Here is a 26280-nt window from a genome sequence, read left to right as displayed (position 1 = left end):
AACTATGCTAACACTCACTTGCTACCTAACCTCTCACAGCAGTGACTGCGTGTCTATCAAACAGAGATGAAACTGTCCTTTTTTCCTGGGTCCCTATGAGGTCTGATGAATGCACAGAGTGAGTTCTCAATATATATATTTCTTATTCCATGTGTGATCTTAAGCAGGTTTAAAAAAAAATCTCTGAGCCTAGATGTTCCACTGTAAAAACTAAGAAAAATATCTATCTCATTGTATTGTAGTAAAGATGAACTGATATATGTGGGGGAAAATGGTGCATAAGTTCTAAAAATCTATGAGGCAATTCCTACATTTGTAACCCAGTGTGCCCTTCTAGTAAAGATCTTTTGAGATTCTTCAGGAGAAGTGTGATATATCAGAAGTGAAGGGACTTATCTTAAAATGTTTCTTGAGTCATAAGTAAGAAGAGGAACATGAGAAAGCATGTAGACATTCAGATGCATGTGTCTACATGTCAGCGTTAAGGTGAGTCTAAGAGCACGTGACTGCACGAGCAAAGACGCTTGAGAACTTGACTGAACGTGGATATTCTCCCATCACAGTATTGTAAGTATATCACGTGACAAATAATCAACCACTGATTCCTGGAAATGGCCACGTTAATATGAACTAGTGTGCAGGGCATCCTGCACAGCTATTGTATATCTTTCTCATCTTTTTTTCAACCTGTTTCCTGCACTGCAAAGAAACTGACACAGGATGCTTGTGAAACGAGATTTAAATTTTCAGTCCAGATGTGTTACAGCTGAGCAACAGAAAGCCCCTAGATTTCACAGAACTCAATTCTAATGTTTTTCTAATGGAAACCCCCATGGTTTGCAGGGTTCTCATAAAGCACCTTGGAATCATATTATTAAAGTCGATCTCACACTTCTTTCTGAGCTTGCTGCCATCAAAACGTCTTCTCATATTTTCAGGTCAGCACAAAACGTTGTCCTACTAAGTGATCTTGAAACATTAGCATGAAGAACTCTGCACAGAATTTCCCTACACTAAAAGTCACAAAATACACTCAAAGTCATTATGCAATAGATGAATTTGAAACCCAAAACAAGAGGGATTTTTTTCATATTAAGTATCTTTTTTTAAACAACTTCATTGTGGTATAATTTCTGTGCAATAAACTACACATATTTCAGACATACAATTTGATGAGTTTTGATAGCTGTGTACACCTATGAAACCACCACCACCACAATCAGGATCCCTAACAATTCCATCACTCCCCAGGAGGTGCAGATATCAAACTCCCAGTTTATCCCCTCCCACCCCCTTTACCCTCTAGGAATCATAAATGTGTTCTCTGTGTCTGTGAGTTGTAGCAAGAGGGATTCTTGATGAGGGATGTCCAGCGAGGAAGGCAGCCCACAAGCCATGTCCTAAAAATCCCATAAGATGGTACATTGTTATTCTAATTTTGAACTGAAAGAGCTCAAGCTTCTAAATCAGACTTGAAAATTACATAAAGGCCCTAACCCCTCACACACTGATGAAAATTTCCATGAGGAGACCTGCGGGGACACAGTGGTCCCTTGCAGCTCCGGAAGATAAGTGGCCAGAAAAGAGCTTCAGTGATGAGCTGAGGGCTCCACACATGGGAGATAATCCCCAAAGCAGATTCCAACTTGGGAAAGACACAGATGCATAAAAGAAGCTACAAGGTGGCCCTCAGGACTACACAGGATGGGAAAACCCTTATCTGCGTGGGAAAGACGTTCTCTTCACGGAGCTGAGAGTCTTCGGGGCTCACTGCACTCACACACTGAAGGGAACTGGTACCTCCGAGTCCTGTCAGCTTTCATCACACAAAGCACCGATTTTGAGAATCAGCTTAAAACCATGGATCAAGCAGGGACTCTGAAGTCAGACTTTAGCTCTATTCCAAGTTTTGACACATCAATTCGAAAATTAATCTCTTTGAAACTCAGTTGTTTATTAAATGGGGATAATGACATTTGTCTCAAAGGATAATGTCAAAGGTTGGATTAAGTCATCTAAAATACCAGAGATGATTTTACAGCTGTTGTCTCACTTTATTATTAGCTATCATTATTAATTCCACAATGAGCATAAAATTACTTCTATACCAAATCGGAAGGGAAAAAATTGGCCTGTGTGGGCTAGGGTACTATTTCCTTTGAATCACGGGAGTACATAACAAATAAAAAATTGACATAGAGAGTCGCACCAGCAAGGAGGGAGCATGAAGTCTCCTGACAATCAGCCTCTTCCAGATCTTTTTACTTCCCTGAGTTTATCCCTTTCCAGACACAACAGAGCAGGATCCGCTACGTGAAATCAGTCTTGGATGCAATTTTCATTTTCAGATGCCTGTACTGTAGCAAGGTGTCTTTTTACTGGTCAAACTATTGCAAATATAATGTGCTATTTCCTGCAGTGAGAAGAAGGGGAAACTGGTGCATGTTATTTTATGAATGAATTTCTAGAACTACCTGTGACACATCCAAACCTGAGAGTTACCATTTGAATTAAGTACGCCAACAAAGCAAGTGACACTTCCTTAACCGGTGAACAGGGTTCTGAATGATGGAAAGTGTGGTCTAGTGGTCAGGACAAGTGGCTGGAAGTCATGCTCCCAGGAGGTGTCCCTGCCTCTGACAGTGACACGCTGGTTGACGTCAGACTAGTCATTTGACAGGTGTGAGCCAATGTGATCATTTACACTACTTCTTTTAAACCTCAAATGCCACCACACCGGAGACAAAGTCCAACACTTCAACTCCGAAAACTATAAATCCAGGTCACTTGATAATCAGTGTGATTCTATTCTATATAATCTGTATATGTATTATATTATATTTATCAGTAAGGGTAGCAGGATCAGCACAACAGTTCTCTGAAGGTCAACATAGTAAGCAAATAAATGTATGAATGAAAAGTGAAATTTTGAAATGAATGAGTCGTTATCAACATGTCATGTCGTAGCAGGACGGAGCCAGGACCAGGTACTACTGATATCCACATAAAAATGACACAAAAACTACAGTCGCTGGGTTTAAGGATGTCACCAAGCTGGGGATTTCTTTCCTCAAAGACTTACCATTCTCGGGCTCTCGGGACATCAGACAGCGAAGAGCAGCGATCCCTGCGAGACGGGAAACCCGGTGCCTTGTGACTGCAGAGCTGACTGTCGGGAGCAGACATCCCAGCTGCGCTGAGGCGGCGGCACTGGGAGTTCAGGGAGAACAAAGTGACTAGAGTCAGCAGGAAAAAAAAGGAAAAGAAAAAGAAAAAACCCAGCCATAGGGAAATGACTCTGCCCAGGGACCCGCTGCAGTGTTAGCTGAATGCTGGTTAGTGCTTATCTGTGATGAAACCACCAGAAGCCAAGAAAGGACCAGTTAAGAGGATAAGAAGGAACAACACTCAGATCACACAGGGACCGAATTTGTCCCAAAAGCCAGGGCAGAAGACCTAAAATTCAAGGAGCCTTAGGTAGAGTACTGCAGAGGGTCTTGCCTCAGAAGCAGGAAAAAATCAACCTGTGACAAATCGTCGCTTTGATCCCATATAACAAAGCCTGACCTGGAAAAATCAAAATGTTTTCAAATAATGTAACCATGTCTAAGAATATTTATAAGAATGAAAAAATATCTAGCACCCAAAAAGGTAAAATCATAACTCCTGCCATCTAATCAGAAATTACCAGGCGTGCAAAGAAGCCTGGAAAATGTGACCTGTCATGGTGATGAAAATCAATCAGCTGGAACTTCTCCAGAAATGACACAGATAACACATCTAGTACACGAGAGCATCAAAACAGTCGTTAAAACTGTATCCCATACATTCAAGAAGTTAGAAGATTGAAGATGTTAAGAAAAGACACAATAGCCAAGACATGGGAACAACCTAAATGTCCATCGACAGATGACTGGATAAAGAAGTTGTGGTATATTCATACAATGGAATACCACTTGGCCATAAAAAGAATAAGATAATGCCATTTGTAGCAACATGGATGGACCTGGAGATCGTCATTCTAAGTGAAGTAAGCCAGAAAGAGAAAGAAAAATACCATATGATATCACTCATGTGTGGAATCTTAAAAAAAAAAAAAAAGACACAAATGAACTCATCTACAAAACAGAAACAGACTCACAGACATGGAAAACAAACTTGTGGTTACCAGTGGGGAAAAGAGGTGGGAAGGGATAAACTGGGAGTTCGAGATTTGCAGATATTTACTACTACATATAAAATAGATAAACAACAAGTTTATACTCTATAGTACAGGGGACAATATTCAAAATCTTGTGGTAACCTATAATGAGTAAGAATATGAAAACGAATATATGTATGTGTACGTATGACTGAAACATTATGCTGGACACCAGAAATTGATACAACATTATAAACTGACTACACTTCAATTAAAAAAAAGACACCAACTAAACTTTCAGAGATAGAAACGACAACATCCAAAACGAAAAATGCACTGGATGGGACAGTGTCGTATTACATGAAGACTAAACTGCAGAGGAGAAAATAAGGTGTGTGCGTGTGTACGTTTGTGTGTGTGTGTGTCTGAGTCCCATTTACTGCAATTCCTGAAAAGAACATTACAGGCAGCGCCTCAAGATATAAAACCTTAGGGCTTTATAGAGCAACAGAGAGGCCTTAATAGGAATATATAATGTCCTAACTCTGAGACCAAAAAGAAAAAAAAAAAAAGAGGGCAAAATCACTTTAGATGGGAGACTCTGATTTCCTTCTTCAGAAGCACGAATGGTGGGCGTTTCTTTTCCTTCACAAGGGGAAGGCACAGAAACGAAAGCAAAGCTGAGGGGCTGGGGAGGGTCTCCGGTGGGTCGAGGCCTGCAGGGGGCCCCCAGCCAAGTGAAGGCAGATGGTTTCTCAGGGGGGAGCTGGCCTGGGCTCAGAGCACGGGAACGGGCAGGGCCTGAGCAGGGGGTGGGAAGGATACTGGGTGTGCCGTTCAGTCCTCAGGAGCCTCCATTCCCATATCTAAAATGGAAGTAATAATACAGACCTCGTACACTGCTTTAAAGATTAAGTGATATCACTTTCCTCATCAGACTGCTCAACAGGACCTGCTTCCTCGGGAGCTGAGGGTGGGGCTGGGTGCGTAGGTAGAAGTGAGTTGAGATGCCCAGACGTACCAGCTTGGCTCCTTAAGCTCAGCGCGATGCTCAGGTTGACTTTTCTATAATCATTGCTTGTCTCCTTGTCTTTTCACATGTGTTTCATGTCAGCTTAACAAGCTTATTCTTTTCCCATCTTTAAAGACTCCACAAGTGGTCTCCACAAGTAGCTGTGAGCAGTGCCTCTTGCAAAATCACATCAGGACAGGAAAGGCACCGTGGCCGAGGAGAGCTGTCAAACAGCAGCGCCCGCACGTGCTTCTTCCTGAGGCTCCAGAGAAAAGCCCCTTCCGTTTGGAATCCCAGTACATCTCCGGAATTTCACTCTCGAAGAGCTCAGAATACGGCCTCTGCGTAGGATGTAACAGGCAGTGGTAATAGGGCTCCTGCGGCAACAGCTAGGAAAATAAGAACAAGAGAACACCAAAACATCTCTTTTTTCAGTGTTGTACTAATTAAGTGTTTAACTTCTCCCTCACCCCAAGTTTTATGGAAAAATAATTGGTAGGTAACAGTACATTAGTTCTATGTGTGCATTGTAGTGATTCAATATATGTATATATTGCGAACGGATCACAATAAGCTTAGTAATAGCCATCACCTCCCATAGTTAACAAGCTTTTTTCTCATGATGAGAACTTTTAAGATCTACTCTCTTAGCAACTTCAAACTACACAGCACAGTACCGTTAACTACAGTCCCCACGCTGCACATTACGTCCCCAGGACTTGTTTATCTCGTAACTGGGAGTTTGTACCTTTGACCTCCTTCACCCATTTCCTCCACACTCCACTCCCCCTCCACCTCTGTCAACCACCAATTTGTCCTCTGTATCTATGAGTTCATTTTTTTTAGTTTCCATTTATGAGATCATACAGCATTTGTCTTTCTCTGTCTGACTTATTTCACTTAGCACAACGTCCCCAAGGTTCAAGCATGCTATCGCAAACTGCAGGGTCTTCTTTTTTATGGCTGAATGTTACTTCACTATCTATAGATAGATATATAATATCTTCTTTCTCTAGTCATCCATCAGCGGACACTTAGATTGTTCCCATGTCTTGGCTACTATAAATAACGCTACTGTGAACATGGGGGTGCAAATATCTTTCCAAGATAGTAATCTCAAAAAAATCTTATTTTTAAAGATAACCAATTGTTAGAGAAGCAAAGAGGACTAGATTAATTAAAAGTCAGAGAGGGAAGAGCCCTTCCTAGGTGGGCTGAGATCACAGTCATTTTCTTTGCCACAGCCGGGCGCAGGTGGAGGGGAGGGTTTTGGACCACGCAGAGAAAACGCCACAGTGAAGACAACAGCAGAGTTTTCAATGGCCACACGGGCTGACATAATGGATTAGAATCCACTGGAGTCCCAAAAGCACAGCCAGTTTTCCACACAGGACATCCGCTTTGTGCTTCTGCTGCCCAGGGGGTTGGTTGCCTCACCTTGAAAAGCTGAATGAAATCTCCAACACTTCACTGTTTTAAGTTGCCCCCACGGCTTTGTGAAAAGAAGTCTGCAGTGCACAGCTGCTGATGAAAACAATCAGAAAAATACGGGGAGGGGCGGAGCTTTTCATTGCCTCACATCCACCTAGAGCAGGAGCTCCCCCCGGAAAGGCTGGAGCCCGTCTCCCATCACCACTCCCACACGTCCCCGATCACCTGGGACTGATGCTCCGACCAGCAGGAGCTGGACAAGGAAAGAAGCGGGAAGTAGTTGGAGATACCCTGACTGTCTTCTGTTTCATTGCTGGGTATCACACAATATCTCTTAAAGATATTGTCAAGTTATAGTGGTAAAAGTCTTTGAAAGTATTAAGGGACAATCCAGGAAAATATCACTTCCAAAACTGTACTGAAGAGGGGAAGGAGAGATGTAGGGAAAGGAAAATATACTATGGGGATGATAATTCATAGGCAGTAACAGACACCACTGAAACAGTGAAGGGTGAGGCATATAATCTGACGTCATAGTTACAAAGATAACCACTAGGACAAAAAGGCAACCCTCCAAATTAATCAGGAGGAATACAAACACAAACTAAAACAATAGCAAAAAATAACACTGTGTATTTTTAAATGATGAGAATACAAGACATTGATTGACTGGGACATTGTGCTGTACACCAGAAACTGATGCACTGTAACTGACTATATTTCAATTTAAAAAATGGTAAGAATAGAAAGCCTAACATAATGAACGTGGTGAGATAAGCAAGTCTGACCATTTTCTTCTCACGTTCAAGAGATCTGAGATCTGCTGACTAGGCAGGCCCTGTGGCTCTGTGATGGCAGCAGAGCCTCAAGTCCCTCCATATTTCTGCTCAGCCATCCTCAGCCTCTGGCTTTCATCCTTTGAAGTCTCACAGTAGCAAGATGGCAGGAAGGAAAGGGGCAAAGACATATGCCCGTTGAGTCTGGCCTTTCTCAAAGTGCCTGGAACGGTAACTGGCACCTCATAAGCACTGTTTGTTGAGTGAATACACATTTCATAACGCTGCTGACACTGAATCAGGTGCCACATTATATCTGCCTCCAGAACACCCTGTGCCAAACCCTATCTCATACGCTCAACGCGGGTTTTGAAATTTCCCATCCATTTGTCTCTCTCCAGGATGAGATCCGCCCCTAGATTCCCTAATGCTTACCAGACCAACCAGCATGCGGCAAGCACTCAATAAATATTTGTTGAATAGTTGAAGAAATGAGTGTAAGGCTCAGCCCTTAACCCCTTATTCAACAAGCTCTTTTTGGTTCCAGGCATTGTTCTGGACATTTGAGCAACACAGACTCCTGATTCATTACAATCAAGTTAAAAAAAAAAAAAGTCTGTTTAGAAGACATTTGCTTTGCTTGAGGATTATGACTAAAAGACGACTGACTCGATGGGAGCTTGGGAGACAGAGCCCTAAGGAGCCCTAAGCTTTCAACTGACCAAGGGCTTGTTCTGTTCTTTCTTCTAATTTCACAATGACAGACAGTTCATAAAGGTAAAGGTTTCACAGTGAAATCAGGTAGCCACAGTCCATCCACACATCCAGAGGCCAAAAAGGTTAGGGAAGAAAAAAGAGGAGAGGGGTGCAGAAGGGAGAAAATGGAAGAGAAGAATTTTGGGGTACAAAATACAAGGATCTGAGCAAAAAAGGCAAATTAAAGAGGGGAGAAAAGGGGACTGAACAGTGTTTCTGAGAAAGAATAAACAAATATGGATAACGGCCTGCTTACTCCGTAATATTTGGTACAGTTTAATCATTGGTTAATATCAAATTGTTGCTACTGAGTTAGGCTGTGCTTAAAATAGACTTTAATTTGACATAACCATGGGGACTTTAAGTCTTCTGTGATCACAGACACCCTCAGCATCCTCCTTCTGCTGTCAGATGACACTGGTTTTGGAGACATCCAGACCTTCTTCCTGTGGACTGACTGGTGTGTGATTTGATAGTTGGGTATGGTTTCTACCAGGAAAAAAAGAAACGACCTCAACATGTTCAGCCTCTTTCATCCTGAGCTCTGAAGCGACACACTGTGTAGAACAACTTTGCTCATGAAAAGAGAAGTGAAACGGAGACATTCTCCCTGGTACTCCTGGGGCTGCTCCACTGACTCTATAGCTGTCCCAGATCAGGCGGATTCTGCATAAAGGGGGACATTTTCATGTGCACGTCCTCTCAGGAGCTTTTCACTGTCTATGCAAGGCGAGCGATGATTCACTGGAAGATGAGAAGGACAAAGTACAAATGCAAACGTCTGCAAGGCACTTGTTGTAAAGACTGTGGCAAACATCGCATGACATCACTTACACGTGGAATCTTAAAAATGACACAAGTGAACTCATTTACAAAATAGAAAGAGACTCACAGACATAGAAAACAAACTTATGGTTACCAGAGGAGGAAGAGGGGAGGGAGGGATAAATTGGGAGTTTGGGATTGGCTGATACAACCCACTATGTAAAGAACAGATACCAACAAGGTCCTAGTGTATAGCCCAGGGAACTATCTTCAATGGCTTGTAGTAACCTGAAATGGAAAATAATATGAGAAAGTGTGTGTGTGTGTGTGTTTGTGTGTGTGTATAAAACTGAATCAGAAACTAATGCAACATTGTAAATCAAAAAAAATTAAAATTAAAAGAGAATTTGGGAATTTGACGCAACATTGTAAAACGACTATAACCCAATAAAAAAAAGTTAAAAAAAAAAAAAAAGAATGTGACTTCCAGGGTTGGATAGGACCATGTAATTCATGTTGCAACTCTAAAGAGGTTTTAATTTTCTCAGGAATCAACAGCTGCCCCATGGTGGGCAGTGAAGTCAGAAGAGGGGCAGATCAGTGCAGAGATAGTCATGGGCGTCACCCGCCCCACTATGACATTTCCAATCCTTATCCCATTCCAACCTAGTTTCCCGGGCTTCCTGCACACGTCCAACCTCTTGCTATAATTCAGTGCAGGCTTTACTAGTCACCTCGCTTTGTTTGCGTTGCCTGCCCACTCTTTCAGCGGGGGAAGCAAATCTACCTCAACCTCGCTCAGACAAAATGTGAGAAGAAAACCCCCAGGCTAGAAGAATGGAACAAACTCCCACACATACCAGGCTGCTCTTAACAGCTCTATGCACTGTCTTTGGTGTGTTGAGATCTCACTGTCTCAACAGAGAGCTTGGGCAAAACAGAATCACAAGAGGAAAAAGCCAAAGAGTCATCAACAAGACACCAAACCAAGATGAACTAGAACTTAAAACCTCACAATGGTAAAAATAAATAAATAAATAAATAAAAGACAAAAATTTCACAAAGTCAAAATGACCTGATATTCACAAGGAAAATGACAGAAGGGCAGGGCAGTTTGAAGGTTTCTATGTCCTGATCTTCCACATCGTCGGAGATAAATGGTCAAATAAGATTATGAGCTTGTTCTAACTTCCAGTTCCCACCAAATATATGGCCCTAGTTTCCTGCTTCCACAAATCCAGGCGAAAACAAGACAAGACACATAGGGGAAGAAAAGAGGGATGAGAAGAGACTGGGAGGAGGGCTATTTACACGTTGGGAGGCGGCCACCTTTGGAACTGCTGTATGCAGACTTCACGGTTGGCGGCAGCCGTGCTTACGCAATGAGGCGCTCCCCCCCCCCCCCCCCCCCCGATCCAAAGCAAATTCAAAACTCGCAACACACCAAGGCCTAGCTTAGGGTTAGCTGGCCTTCCAAGAGAGAGTTTGTTCAGCATTTCCTTTCACGACTCAAGGTACTCCTGGGATACTTCATTCATCTCTGTTTGCCTGAGTTACCTAACCCTCAAAATGGGGTTGCTGACACTTGGCAACCATGAAAATCCTGTTTTCCAACAGCAGACTCCCAACAGAAACTTGCCGCCACTCCTAATTCAAACTGAAATAACTTTGCGCTTTCCAGCCTCATTGTGGGCTGACTCAGAAACTGGAGCTGGCTAAGGTCTGCAGTTGGGAGTGATCCATATTTCCAGCTATGAGTATCAAAAAGCAGATGGCGAGAAAATTAGATTGGGGTTGGCCAGAAGAGTCTGTGATGTTTCCACATCGTTAACATCTGAACATGCATTTGTACGTGTCTAACATATTACTTTACAAAAATACACTAGCTGAGAGCAGAGGAGCCCCATGACAAATAAATACTGACAGAGCAAGGACCGGCGTGGAAGACAGGCCCACCCAGTGCGTGCAGAGCCGTGGGGCCAGGAGCCCTGACTCCGGAGCAGCTGGGCTGCCACATTCACAGTGTTTTGAGAAGTCGAGGTAAAGGGCTCGAACCTAGAAGTAAAAGTGGAACACATACTACCTATAAGGAATTCCATCTAAATGCTCATACTTTGGGGCCTAGCTCTGATCACTGTAGAATCTGGGAAGAAGCCAAAATCTCCCGACCCCACTGTCACAGCGGCAAACTGCTTAACCATCATCTCTCACTTCTACACACAGGAAACTGGCAAGAAGTTAGCTGATACAATCAAACTCACAAATCAGGCCAGAGTTAGAGCTTGGTATTGAGCCCACGGGTCTCTGAAATGCAGCAAGATTAGCCCGTCACTGAGCTTCAGTGGGCTCAAAACTTTTCATCTAAATAAAACAGGAAAAAAGGAAAAACAGGATAAAGAATCAAGCCTCTCTCTGGAGAGGGCGGAGCAGGCAGAGGACACGGTGGGACACCACAGACCACCTGCGCCCACAAGAACAGAAGACTCACAATAGCATGGTCACTACTGACTCAGAAGTGTTTACCTAAGTAGGAAGACCATAATTTATTTTAAGAGTAAGACATTTATTATGAAATAAATGTCCCATGGGTCTGAGACATCAATACCTAGTTTGAAAAAAAAGGTAAATAAACACAAAATCAAAACATTAGAAAGTATATGAAGAAAATGGCGTCAATACAGTCACACGGAGTCAGCGACGTGGTTTTGCAAAGGACAGAGCGTGTCGAGCAACCCTGATAGAACTTTTTAAGGAAAATTATATAATTAATAGAGAAAGGCAAAGGATGTAAGTCACTCCTGTTAACCATTTAGTAAAAGCAAAGGCAAATTATTGAAGTCATGTTTATCAGAAATTTGAAAAATTAAGTCATTTACTGAAGTTGTTCTCTGATAATTAAAATACACTTTCCTTTACAAATTGCCTCTCCTGACTGACCTTTGAACATCTTTGCTTTTGCAGTTACGGCCTGTGTTATGTAACAGAACATTCCAGTCCAACTGCAAGTAAAGTGCCAATGTTCTTATGGCACAGTTTTCCATTTATTCAGTACTGGCTCAATTCTATTTGCAAAGCATAGTCTGACAAAGCAAATAGAGTCTGACATGACTATTCTCCCTTGTGGCAATGATTATAAATTATAGGGTGATTATAAATCATAGGGTGCAGGAAGTATATCAGAGATAACATTAATCAAAGATTTCTTTAGGACTTTAAGAACAACTTGAAAGATGGGCCTTTAATAACTTTATCAGCAAGATGAGATCTAGGCTGGGTGAGGTTTATAGAATCACATGAGCCCAGTGCACTGAAGGTCCCACATTCGATTTTCTATAAACTCTTATATTACAGAAAGGAGGCGCTCAGTGTTTACTATAAGCAGATTAGAACTGGGTAAGAAAAAGAAACTAGATTTTTATCTCGATCAGTTTGCTTTTACTGAGATCATTGAATTTCCCCTAGTTGCAAAGATTCTCTCTTACTAAAGCCTATCTTCTGATTTCTTCATCTAGAAGATAAAATCATAAACAGTTCTAAAACATTTAATCCTTTCATAAATGGCATAAAGAAGGTATCAATGTCCCCACCCATGCTCTACCCAGACAAAGAGAAAAATCCTTCCAAATTCACCTTTGTTGAAGCTTTCCAGACAAATTCTTTGAAATGTAGCTGAAACACTGTCAAAGGCTAGGGGGTGCAGGAGCCAAAAAAGACCAGGCAGTCACCCCCTGTCTTAATTCCCTAACCACTGAGTGGCTGTGTGAACTGAACAAAGTCTCTCAGAGCCCCTGTGAACTCTGCAAAGCTCTGTGTCTTCACACTCACTCCGCCATGGTCTTTATGCACGTAGGGGTTGTCTACCTGCTAAAGACCAGTTTCTCCACTGCAGTGTTTTTGTGCTTTCCAAGGGATGTTGACCTCGAATGCAGAAGCAGGCAGGGAACACCGCGTGCTGACTTTGAGTTAACAGCAACAGCACTTTCCCTGGCCCGCACTTTCAGCGTTAATCTTTCCTCCGCACATTCCTCTCTGGCGTCTCTTCACTTTGATTACTTGCTTAAGTACCTGTCTACCCAGACTATACTTTGACCTCCTTTGGATGGAGATGCACTCTTCTATTTGCAGTTCTTAGGACTGCAGTTCAAGTTTGTTAAGTCAAGACATTTTGTTTCAATGGATCAAAATTTCTGTTCATGTCATTGACTCTTACCATATAGATATAACTCTGCTTTTAAAATATAACTTCATACTTATTTTTGTCCTCTTCCCTATAATTCCTAATGTCCACAATAAAACATCAGCAAAATTATGAAGGCTCAACATCAGTTTAATCGATATCAAGGTTGAAAAAGTCACTCGGCAAAGCATTCCCTACTAAAATCAGGCAGTTGGAATGAGTGGAAACAAAATGCAAAATCACCTGAGCAAAGATTAAAATTTACCCTGTTGAAATTGATAGCCATAATCTGCAATGCTTCATTGAACTGATCTCCTGACATTTTAAAATATAACACTGGAATTTTTAGGTCAGGGAAACTTCTTATGACACTATAATGGTAGATATATATATCATTATACATTAGTCAAAAACCCAAATAATTTACAACACCAAAACTGAAGGACTCTGAGTGATAGTGAATGTGTCAGTGCAGGTTCATCACTGATTATGTAACAAGCACACCACACCGATGTGGGCTGGCGATGGTGAGGAAGGCTGTGGGGGGTGGCGGGAGTCTGTGGGAACTCTGTGCTTTCGGTTCAACTGTTTATGAGAGCCACTGTTTATTCTATTGACTTTTGTCAAATCATCTACAATTTCAACCCAAATTATTAACTCAGTGAAGACACTATTTGATCATGTGTCTTTTCTTAATGAATTTCACAAAAAGGGACCAGACAGTGACTCTGTGCGTGTGACTGACAGGCAATTTCAGTGCCCTGCCTTGGACTCGCCCGCGCTTGCGGATACAGCTTCTCCAGGTTTGCCCAGTTCTGACACACACAAGGTCTGCACGTGCTTCCAAGCAGCCTTTGAAAGAACAGCTACGTTACAGTGCCAGTGAGGAGGCTTCAACAGCCAACCATGATGCAGGAATCTCAGACAGACCCCCTCTATCAGGAGTTTAATTTACCACTTGGGCTGGGAAGCACCCAATTGTAATTGCTTGTGAATGCTTAAGCTTGAAAGTATACTGAGGTAGTAAGAGGTTGGAGGTTTAAGGAATTATTACTATGTAAGAGGCAAATATTTATTTCTGTCTCAGACCAGAGCTTTCTAACGTGTTGTCAGGAGAACATTATTTCTGCAAACTCTTTTTCCTACTGAGAGTTCAGTTCTCAAAAATGTTAGGACACATATGCCACATATTCCAACCTCCTTTTAGAGACTGAAAAATGTGCATTGACATAATAAAGGTTCTCAGAAGATCTGCATTGATCATTAACCCATTTCCCAAACTTAGGTAGCCCCAGGACATTTGCTGCTGCTGCTGCTGCTGTCACAGTCCCTGCAATGCTTATTAACATCCAAAGGAATTATTGTTGCAGAAACATGCTTTGGAAATTATCAGTGTATTTGGATAATAATGATAGTGGCCATTAAAAATAAGCTTTAATCATTTTCCCTGACATAACATATCCACAATTATTTAGAGGAATGAGAGTTTACTAAATAAACAAACGTAAACAATGCTGAAGATTGTAACAGAAAAGTAAATGTGGACTGAACCACAAGAAATACACAACAAATAACTTTACGTCATCAGTCTCTAAACCCCATTATTTTTGTTTGGGTAACTTCCAAAATGGCCAGCATATCTCTCTAGTTCTCTTTCTCAATGCATTATGTTATCTTTCGAACATCAAATGATGCTTGCTACATATAATGTGATATATGTGCATGACTGTGTAGTAAGTAAAATTTTAAGTGTAAATGTGATTCCTTCAAATACTTTTTATCATGACAATAGAACTAAGACAGGAAAAATAATACTTAATTCCCTTTTGTCAGCTTTATCTAATATCTTCAGGAGCCCCTCTAAGTAAAATGTTTGTCTTTTCAGGCATAAAAACCAAAGGAGGTTTAAACTAAACTGGACACTCAATAAATAAACCATACTCTATATACAAACTCTGTAAGAGCTTATATTGTATCAGCTCCTATATCATGATCAGTGATTAGTCATCCAATTCCCTGGGGTTTTATTTTAACCCTTAATCATAATTAAAGCTAGACTGTATCTCTCCAGAGATCCTGCTGAAATCTGGAAGATCACCTAAGAAGCACACTACTGCCTGTCCAATTATACTCTTATTTTACCAAGAGCAGTTTTTCTTTGGATATTGTGCAATTCTTTCATATCAGTATATTTACATATTAGGTCACAATTTTGTGTTAACTGTGCTTTTGCTTATAGTTCTGTTTTAAATTTTACTCTATTCTTACCCTAAGCAGTAATACACTAAAAAAATCCCAGTTTGATATATTAGTTATATTCCAAATACATATTAAAATCCAAGTACTGCTTAAAAACATTTGTATCTCAGCAGTAGAATGCCCAGTACACACCACGGAAAAGACTAAATGGAAATTTCTTGCCATGGAAATAAGGGATGAGGTTTGGAGAAGGGGAAAGTTAAAATAACTTCTCAGCACTCTCCTTCCTACCAGATATATGCACAAATAAACAAAAAAGTATGTGTCTACATTGCTTCCTGAAAGGAAAAGAAATACCTCTTTTTGAAAATACTGTGATCAGAAGAATTTTACAGTCAAGGACTATTCAAACCATTGAGGGGATCCAGCTCTAATACTGAGTTTCTATGCGATAACAATAAATACCCCAAATGAAACATTTTATTGCAATATACATTTTTTTATGAAAAAAAAAAGTCCCCTAGAACCAAAGACTGACGCTGCTGAGGCCTTAGTGGTGCGTGTGGGGCTTCTGTAGGTTTAATGTTCTTTCTTTCTATCTAATCAAGTGACCCAGTCTCATCTAGTTAAGTTTCAACCACAAAACATCACTGTGTGCTTTTTTTTTTTCAAGATACACGTCACGACACACCAAGAAAGGGGGAACTTCCAGTGTCTGTGGTAACATCACTTGATAAACAGACTCGTCTGAACAGCCAGGGCCTGGGAGCCGTCACTATATAAAGCAGCAGAGATGTGGACTAGCAGACATTTGCCTCTTGGGGACTATGCGAGCAGGGGCCACCTCCGCGCTGAGGCTGGATGCAATGCCAGGCATGTTCTTCTCTGCGAGTCCAAAGGAATTGAAAGGAACTGATCACTCCCTTCTAGAGGACAAGACGCAAAAAAGGAGGCCAAAGACTTTGTAAGTTCACTCAGTGTCTTGCTTTGTGGATTTTGACTTGGATGATCTTTCACAGCAGAAGGACTGAGAATGAATGGTAGAAAATCTGGGTCTTTAGTTTAGCTGGATCTGAGCAATAACCTGTTGTGAATTATAAGTATATTCAGTTTTACTTAAAAATGAATCATGATATGGCATTAAATGAGGTGGGAATTCTTCCAGATCTGGGCTCAGAAAAATTGGCTCAATCTTAGTAACTGCAGAATGTTGCATCAACTAGGTTTATTCTGCCTTATTCCTTGGAGATGTTTATTTCATGCTCTTTTCTTTTTACAAGTAAAATGTCTTCTACTGAGGAAATATGAGTACTCACTTCTGTATCTTTCGTAGTGGGATGGATGTGAAAGCGTACCTGAGATCTATGCTCCCACATCTGGAATCTGGAATGAAACCTTCCAAGTCCAAGGACATGTATGTACATGAATACACTGAACTATCAGTATAAAAGCCCTACGTGTTAGTTCTATAGTCTATATTCTAGCAAGACTAATACTACACATAATGGATTTTATTTCTTTTAAGTAAAAACCTAATAAGATTAAACTACATTAGTAACAATGTAAACTGAATACAAATGTGTGTGCATATATTTGCTATTTATTATACCGTTGGAGTATATTTGGATTTTTTCACATTTTACTGGCAGATATTTTCAAAACTATAGTAGTCTAAGGAAATTTTTGTTTTCTTACAAATTTTAATAAAATTTATTGGAACTAGAGTCTTAGTGAAGTTATCAAAATGCAGCAGCCATTCTGATTTCACTTGTGCTTATACAGAAAAAATACTTTACTAATTTATGTAAATCTTGTCCCCTGCAGACTCTCTGTCGATGAAGTAATGCAGTGGTCTCAGTCTCTGGAAAAACTTCTTGCTAACCAAAGTAAGTACAGTTTAACTGCTGAATGTCTCTGGGTTTATCTCAATGTGCTAACAGATTGAATGGTTTCATTAAAACACAGTATTCTGGATGGGAGAGCGTGTGAAAAGTTGTACTCAAGTCTTTCTGTAGCACTAATAGCTTTAGCACAAACGCCTCACAGTGGTGTTGTGTGGGCTTAGCACTCAGTTCGGCCAGCCCTTTAGACAATCTGCCAAGAGACGTAGGTGTTTCCATGGATCATTAGAGAAGCAAAACTTAAAATTCTGCTGGTGTTCCGAAGTTTAAAGTTTTTAAAAGTAAACCACACATCTCAAAATGTGAACGGCTATTCTGAGAGCTACCCCAGGAATGTATTTTTGTAGCACTGGATGTAAGGGGTAGGATTCCACTCCATCAGTTCATTATTTTTTCATTCATTCATGCGTTGTCACTCATTCAGCCCACTTTTATGTGGAGGCATTTTAGAAGCACTAAGGATACAAAAACAAAGACACAGTGCTTTACGGCCTTGAAGGTAGCTGAGACACAGCATATAACTGTACGATGCACAACATGACACATGTTCTAACACAGATACAATAAAAAGACTTCAACACAGTGTCTTGTGGGTAGTTTCCGGTGAGAAAAGATAAAACATGAAATCAGCTTGCTTTAACCTCATCACAGACATTGTGGTTCTGTCGGGATTGGGACCCCAGCAGATGGGCAGCTTGTCCCAATCCCAGGGTGAGCGGACCCCCCCCCCGCCCCGACAGTCACCCTACAGAGCCTACAGAGCTTGGTTTCAAGTAGTGCAACCTGGTTCCTCCACTTTTTATCTGACTTAGATTCAGCCAAACAAATAATGCTACAGAGTGGCCCACTGGAAAGTCTCAGGAACAGTAGCAAACACAATCAGGACATTGCAGTAGGTAATACATAGGCCTCATGTCTTCCGACTGATGTGAACCAGATGGAGACATTATACATGTTAACGAGTAACATGGTGTTAATGCCTTCGTCAGCGTGTTTGATTCCCTAAGATACCCTGCACTCTGGCTAAGAGTCGGTATTAGAAGAAAAGAGACTGCAGAGCAGAATTTTAGTTTAATGAGCAGCTGGAAGTACAGCACAGTTTTTTGGCCACCACTGAGCAGCTGTGTAACTGCGGACAAGTTAGTCTGATCCCAAATAAACTACAAATGAAGGAATCTCTCAGGCCTCCCCATCTCTTTGAACTATGACACAGATATTTCAGCAGCCATCTTACCTTTGTATGCTGAGAATGCAAGAGTATTTTTCCTGCAAAATTCTTCAAGGTATACATTTATTGGCTCAATTAATTTATCTCACTCCTCGCCCCTTTTTTTTTAGCTGGTCAAGATGTCTTTGGAAATTTCCTAAAGTCTGAGTTTAGTGAGGAGAATATTGAGTTCTGGCTGGCATGTGAAGACTATAAAAAAACGGAGTCTGATCTTCTGCACTGCAAAGCAGAGAAAATATATAAAGCATTTGTGCAGTCAGATGCTGCCAAACAAGTGAGTATCAAGTTCATTACCCTCAGTTTCTATGTAAAGGCACTTAGATACAGAGCAACATTGAACATTCTAGCAAGGTGACATCCTTTCTGAGTATCACCATTTTTCACTGCTAGATATTTAGGTGTACTCATACAGTTCAGTGCAATGATAATCTAGTTTTCCACGTTTGTGAAAAGACTGGATGAAAGATTGGCTTTGTAAAACAAGCTAATGTGAAGGGGGGAGGAATACCGGTGTCAGTGACTAGAATTGCATATTAGGGGGTCTCAGATTAGGATAAAATGCAGATTAATGCAATAACGGATTGCATCAGCAAAAATGTCTCCACCTAGTAGTAGCGCCCAGCTTCCAGCTAAACATTCCTGCTTCAAGCAGCAACTAGCTGCACAAAGTGTCCCCTCCTCCTGTAAATCTTAAATGTGAGCATCACTGTTTTGATGCATGTATCGCCCTTGTATAAATATTTAAATTTTCCATATCTGCCTCTTTGGCATCTCCCAAATATACTGTGAGTTAACTTGGAGCAAGGATATTTTTGCTTTTTTGTGATGTTTCTTTTTCACTCCTCCACACCTAGTGTAAGGCATTCAAGAGATATTTGGGCTGATTTAAATGAGGGCCTAAAGCCACTGTCTTGAGTTGCTTCAAAAACAACAGTAACAGCAGAAAGTGTGCAATGAATTGGAAGTACATGTGAACTAATGAGGATTTCTTTTCAGATCAATATTGACTTTCGCACTCGAGAATCGACAGCCAAGAAGATTAAAGCACCAACGCCCACGTGTTTTGATGAAGCCCAAAAAGTCATATACACTCTTATGGAAAAGGACTCCTATCCTAGGTTCCTCAAATCAAATACATACTTAAATCTTCTGAATGACCTTCAGGCCAATAGTCTAAAGTGACTGGTTCCCCACTGGAAGGACTCACAGCGACGTGAGGCACAGAAGGAATGTACCAGGATAGTGCCCCGTGGGACACTTTGGCCTTTCTGGATGGCTCACAGGCCCAGGGGAAGAACTACGGGTTCAGAACGGATTAACACAGAGGTCATCCAGGCTCCGGGCTAAGGAAGCATGAGGTGAGAACAGAGATGGTGGAAGGATACCTGAAACTGTCCTGAAATGCAGTGGCCCTGTGCATTAGAAAGTCCCTGGGAACTGAGAAGGCTGGTAACTCCAGCTGCACAGAAACTGTGAATAAAGGTTTTGAAACTGATTAGAATATGCTATAAGCTTCAAGGTCAACTGACATTTATGCTGCATATTGTCGTACAGAGATTGCATCGAGCTGCTGAAATCTCTTTTACTTGGATGACTATTGGAAAAGCATGTGTTTGAAAAACACCATTGCTGTTATTGATACAGTGTTTTTCCATGTTGTTTTGTTTGGTTGATTGTTTGGGGCTTGAAAGAGCTGAAGAGGAGAACAATGTATTTATCTTAAGCTATTGCCTTAAAATTGGGAAGCCAGACTGTATTTGTAAATTAAATTATCACAGTGCCAATAATAAATGTGAGTTTTGTATTAAAAAATATAGAAGCAATTTCTATTTGTATTTCCTTGCCATCTATAAAATCTGACATTTATTTTTCAGATTTAACAACAATTTAAGTAATTCTACTTTCTATCATCATTGTTGATGAAAATTATCATCCAACTAATCTGATAATTTTATGTATTAAGTGTATGTATTGGACAAATTCATTAGTTTTGTCTCTGCTATCATAACACATAAAGATCAAACCAATATAACATGCTCTCATGTAGTCAAGCTTCAAACTGATGAGAAATTTAAGAAGTCTTCTAAAAAGGGATGGAAATTTTATTTCAAGAAGTAATTTAATTAACAACTAATAATTTATTGCGATTTAAAGTTTACAAAACCCAGAGTATTTTCTCATTAATTTTCATAGCTGTCCTGTGAAATCTGAGACTAAGGAAGATTAAATCACTAGTTTCCAAATTTAGCTATCAAAACTGCCTAGAATGTTAAAAAAAAAAAAAAAAAAAAAGACCAATTTCAGGGCCCTACCCCAGACTGACTGAATCAGAATTCCCAAGGGATACAGCACGAGAATGTGTATTTTAAAAGGAAACGCCAGGTGATTCTGAAGATGCTCTGGTGTCTCACTACCGGGGATTACACATAAATCTTCTGACTGCACAACCTGGGCGCCGTCTACTACGCAACACTGCCCCCCACTGGCCAGAAGACATTTCCCAAATCACCCAAATCTTCAACAGTCCTAAGTGTCACCTAAGCAGGAACGTAAGACTGCTCAGTAGGTGAGAGCAGAAGATAGTCAAGATGATGACAACGACGACCCCAGCAGAGCCAGTAGGGGTGTGCCCTCCCAGGTGCCTGTGCCCTGCACATTACAGATAACCAGCCATCCTCACACCACAGTGAACACTGCAGGCACTCTCAGCACAGGCTTGTCCAGTCCCCAGGCACACAGCAATGGTAAGGGGCAATGGGGAGACAGGATTAAAAAGTATACATTTCAGTTTCCATGGGACAAAATCCAAGTCGTCTCTACTGTAACCTTAATCCCACGATTCAGCAGGTCGTATAGTAACGGAAGCTTCGGAAGGGAGCCTAGCTAGCTTCACCGTCGTCGCCGTCGTCAGGTGCTTCTTCCCCTCACCCTTTCCTTCTCCAGATTCCATCCGTCCTCCCCCTACAAGCATGTGCGCAGCTGGCACGCCTCGCGCCCTCGTGCTGTCACGCCTGCCCTAGCCTACACGCTCACTGCCTGCTAAGTCATGTGATTTGCTTTCCTTCTTTCCAGCCTCTTCTCTTCCATCCTTTGAATAGCCACAAATGTCACCTTCTCCAACACAGATTTGGCCTTGTCATTTCCCATGACATACAACATAACGTTCAAATTTCCAGAATCCAAAACTCTCCCAGGATTACTCCCCTGCAGGCACCCCTCCCCCCTACACAGCACACTGGATTAACTGCCTTTTCTTGGAGAAGCCCTTGTCTTCACTGTCTCCAAGCCTTTGGTTAACCTACGATCTAAAATCCTTTTTTCTATCTTCTTCCAGTTTTCAAAGTCCAATGAATTCCTCAAGGCCCAGGTAGAATTCCTTTCCACAAAGGGTTTCTAACACCTTTTACCACCGTGCAGCTATTCTGAATGTCTAACGGAGGTGATCTGAGGCCATATAAATACAAGGCACTCTGCTCCCATTTCTAGTCCTACTGCCACATTCAGAAGTAAGGGTTCACCTAGCCCTTCTCCTCCTGTCAGGCTCACAAGCAGAGTCAGATGTCTAGGGCCCACGCAGCTGAGTATGTACCATGTCAAAGCGCTTAGGGACACTCCAACTGACCCTCCCTTATGTCACCCAAGAGAACAACCAACTTCCCACTTCTCAAGTGAAAGATGTAAGCCTCCTAAAAAAGCCTTTGACTCCAAGGTTTCTTAGCAGAAAAATACTTACCAAAATAACTAGGCATTTTAATAGACATTCCATTTGTTCATCCAGGAAAAGTATTTACTTTTGTTATACATTTAATATGAATTTTTATTTGTTATAATGTTAGCTGGATGATTTTCTCCTTTTTTTCCCCAGAGGATAGAGATAATTGGGGTGGATCTTGAAGAATAAATAAAACCCAACCAGGGTAGAAAGGAGGTGAGAACATTTCAGGTGCAGGGAAAAGTCTGTAAGAGAATCAGGAAATCAGGAAAAAAAAAAAATACTCTGTTCAGACTCGCAGACATAGTAAACAATCCTATGGTTACCGGGAAAAGGGTGGGAAGGGATAAATTTGGGAGTCTGAGATCCACAAATGTTAGCCATTATATATAAAAATAGATTTTTTAAAAAGTTTCTGCTATATAGCACAGGGAACTATGTTCAATATCTTATAATAATCTTTAATAAAAAATATGAAAACAAATATATGTGTGCATATGCATCACTGGGACACTATGCTGTACACAAGAAATTGACACATTGTAACTGATGGTACTTCAATTAAAAAAAATACTCTGTTCAGCAATGGTGATTTATTTAGCACGGCTGGAATACCTGGGGGAAAAGAGCGTATAAAGAGGGAAAAGTAAAAAGGTAGTTTAGGGGAGACTCTGAGAAGAGACACAGTCTATTCCAAAGAGGGTAAGTTTATCTTTTATATGACAGGCAACTACTGACATGTTAAGTAAATAAAAAAAAGACATAACTGTTAGCTAGATGCACAAGTCACGTGTTTGGTCCACACCAGAACTCTTCGGGATAAACACTCTCAACCTCATTTTATTGATCAACAAATGCAGAAAGCGAAAGGGGAAGAAATTTCTCTAAGGACACATAACTAGTGAGTAGCAGGCCCAGGATTTCAACGCAGGACGTATGTCTCCGAAGACCCTTCTCTTGTGCTTCGTCCTGAAAGTGACATGACCGCCCTGTGTTTTCAGAAGTTAGCTCTGGGTTTAGCGTGGAAGGAAGTGTACAAAGGAAGACATAGCTGAGGAAGGAAAGCATAAAGCCCAGCAGGAGGGAATCAGGGCCTGAGATGGGGTGGAAACCCAGGCAATGGGAAGGACAGGGTGAACAGACAGGACTTGGTGAGTGATGCACTGGGAGGAATAATTAAACGAGAAATACAGGATACCTCTGGGGTGTCCAGCCTGGGCCCTCACAACCACAGCACAGCCCTTTCTGGCTGAATTTTAAACATACCATTTTTGAGGTCCTTCAGTTACAAATGTGCATCAAACAGTGTGGGAACGGAAGAGCTGACACTGCAGAAGATGAGGCACATGCTTTTCAAAGGTTCCACGTGCAAAATAAATGATGTAGTGCTTTCAACAGATAACAGCTTACTCATAATTCCCTTACAAAGGAAACATTCCACATGTTTTCCTTCAAAGCTCACTTTCCTCTTGGACAAAAGCAGAGGCTTGCAAGCCAGCATCCAGGCTGAGAACAAAAACCAAGGACCAAAAGACTCAACAGATTTGCAGCAGGAAACTGCTCTATGGTTGAGAGCACTGTTTAAAGATGGGAGACCAAACTGGAGTCTAGGTGAGAGACCGGCAAAGCAGCTGTCAAACAGAAACAGAAACTTCCAAGACATTCCCAGCACCAGACAGCAGGAGACAGTGTGATGCAACCAGCGCTGGGGGCAGGTCTTCTGCCTCCTTACAAGGCAGGCCTGGCCATGAGCTTGACAGCAGGTCTGCGTGAGTGGTGGAATGTTCTAGTGTCCACTTCTCGGCAACAGAGACAAAAAAGAGGACAGGAAACCTGAAGGAAGCCAGTTAGTCTCTTGGCACATTTTCCCATTCAATCATTCTTACCTTAACTGCTCAAAATAGGTGGTTATTTTTAATCTTTTATTTCTGGATAGAGAAAAGGAAAGACAGCAATACCATGGATTTCAGATATTCTCCCACCTGCCCCCTCCAAACTGTCTGCTGCTCTTTCAAACCTAGAAGGTGCAAATTCAGGGGGCTGGGTGTAAATCAGTCAGACTGGCCTGCTCTCCACTGGTCTTACCTTCTAACCTCTGCCTTGAACCCCTCAGCTTGAATCAGCTGTAAAAACTGTATTTCTAGTCCAGTGCTTTTTTCTTAAATCTGTTAATTCAGTTTACAAATGACCCACCGTGAACAAGGAGTTGGGAGAACAGGTTCCCATATTGAGAACTCAATCAGATGCTTCCTAGAATGCTTATCTGGCATGATTTTGACTAGAATGATTGTAACTCACACTACCTATGGGATGATTAAAGTGCCAAAGCTGAGGGGGAGAAGCACAACACGTTCCTTGCTCAGGGGTTACGTAGCCCATCTTCAGAACTCGAGGCTCCACTGCACACCCCTGGAAGAGTCTAGGGGACCGCCTCCTTGATAGACTCTCCAATGAGTGACACCTGTTAGGTGCCAAAAGCTGTGCTCAGTGCCAGGGAGACAGAGGACCAAGATACTGCCCTCAGTTAGTGAGAGGCTCACATACTCTTGGGGGAAAAAAAGGCAGAAAGAATTGCAGTCAAACAGACTAAGCCTCCTGAGAGAGGTGCAGAGGAGAATCAGAAAGATTGTCTGAGAGATGGCTTCTCCTGAGGCTCTTTCCAGGTCCCTGGGGAAAAGCCACGTGGGACTGGTGGCCCGTCCTCCCCTTCATGGGAAAGACTGCAGTGGCAAGCTGCCGAGGCGCTGTTATGCCACCACCACGTGCAGCTTCCTTGGGCTTCAAGTCACATCAAGTGTGTCTCCTTTAGCAAGCTCTCGCCTCCAGCACCACGGACTCAGGCGGGTGCCACGTGCTCCTTTCCCAGGCGCCTGTTCAAGAGGGAGCGGCGAAAGCCGCCCACACCTGCCCCCTCACGGGATGCTGCGAGGCGAAGCCACCACAGATGTCCTGCCCTTCTGCTCCTGTGGCATCATGGGGTCTGTCCCAGCCTCCTCTCAGCAGACAGAGCTCAGTGGAGGGAACAGCAAGTCCAGTGTGGCTTCAGAGAAGTGACAGACGCCCAAGAAAATGCGGATTAAATGCAAAGTAACCCAGGTTACATCTTCAACTGGTATCACTGGATTCCCTACAAGCTCTGAAAAGCATAAATAAATGTAAAGTCTGCCATTATTGGGCTGCAAAAGGGCTGGAATAAGTCTGCCTTCCTACTTACTAACATTACTCTGCTCACATTGATGTCTTTTTGCTTTTGATCATTATATTGTCCCCAGATAATGACTTCTTTTTCTCTTTCATTGCAGGAGGGTGTAACGGAGTCTGCTTACAGGCTCACCAATCTTAGGCCCTCTCCCTGGGCACCAGGAAAATGACATTTCCCAGCCCCACTTACAGCAAGTGGCAAATACAGAACCTTCTATGAGTGTTTCTATACAATCAGTTTTTGGGTACAGATGTCTCAGTAGCTTTTTTACTAGAATTTTTTTTCTTGAACTGCAATTTGATATTTTACCTTGACTTATTAGGGCCACAAAACTGAGTTCTGTGTGGTGAGCAGAAGGGAGGGCACCGGTCCCAGGGCTGCCAATAAGGCATCCAGAAGGCTGCCCTCTTCCCCACATGCACTGCTGGAAGCAAAGGGCTCTGACACTGCAAAGCCGCGTGGAGAAACTGCCACACTCGGAAGACTGACACTTGTGTGAGTGAAAACTAAATGCCTCTAAGATCTGGGGGTGATTTGTCAGAGTAACTGGGAGGGGTATCCTGATAAATAAAAAGACGCTGATATACATTTAAGTTTCTTTCAAAAAGAAATGATTCTTCTTTCATCTCTAAAGACAGGTGGAGCCATCCTGGAAAAAACCAGGGTGATGTCTTGGTCATAGCGCCCTGTTACTTAGTTTCCACATTAGGCAAAGGTTATCTCTGCGACCTTGTGATGTTCTTCCAGATAGAGCTGCCTGGAAGAGAGGATGTAAGCTACAGACGAGAACAAAATGTGAAAAGCTTCCTTCAGATGCAACTGAGAATAGAAAAATGCCAAAAACAACACAGAAAAGGGAGGTGAGGGCTAAGCAGGGAAAGAACAAATGATGGAAAATTTTGCAACTGATGAAAACGTTAAGTGAAAATGAGCTGGCTGGGCTGCCTGTATTTCCCGCTCACTGGCTTTGACTCTATTTA

General features: G+C 41.9%; 1 protein-coding gene across 2 annotated transcripts; it reads left to right on the top strand.

Annotated features, from left to right (window-relative positions):
- Nucleotides 1–15999: 15999 nt before the first annotated feature.
- On the top strand, nt 16000–20209 carry RGS1 (regulator of G protein signaling 1). Of its 2 annotated transcripts, none has more exons than XM_010974031.3 (5): nt 16000–16221; nt 16591–16671; nt 17082–17143; nt 18497–18660; nt 19383–20209. In XM_010974031.3, the coding sequence occupies exons 1-5, from the start codon at nt 16085–16087 to the stop codon at nt 19566–19568; spliced, it is 630 nt and encodes a 209-aa protein (XP_010972333.1). In that variant the 5' UTR covers nt 16000–16084; the 3' UTR covers nt 19569–20209. The 2 variants fall into 2 exon arrangements, with proteins under 2 accessions (XP_010972333.1, XP_045365472.1); XM_045509516.1 differs by having other exon boundaries at nt 16093–16221; nt 16538–16671.
- The last annotated feature ends 6071 nt before the right edge of the window (nt 20210–26280 follow it).

The sequence above is a fragment of the Camelus bactrianus genome, chromosome 23 (genome assembly GCF_048773025.1).
Source record: "Camelus bactrianus isolate YW-2024 breed Bactrian camel chromosome 23, ASM4877302v1, whole genome shotgun sequence".
NCBI classification, from domain to species: domain Eukaryota; kingdom Metazoa; phylum Chordata; class Mammalia; order Artiodactyla; family Camelidae; genus Camelus; species Camelus bactrianus.
The sequence above is the reverse complement of the archived record's forward strand: the minus strand, read 5'-3'. Positions and strand labels throughout refer to the sequence as shown.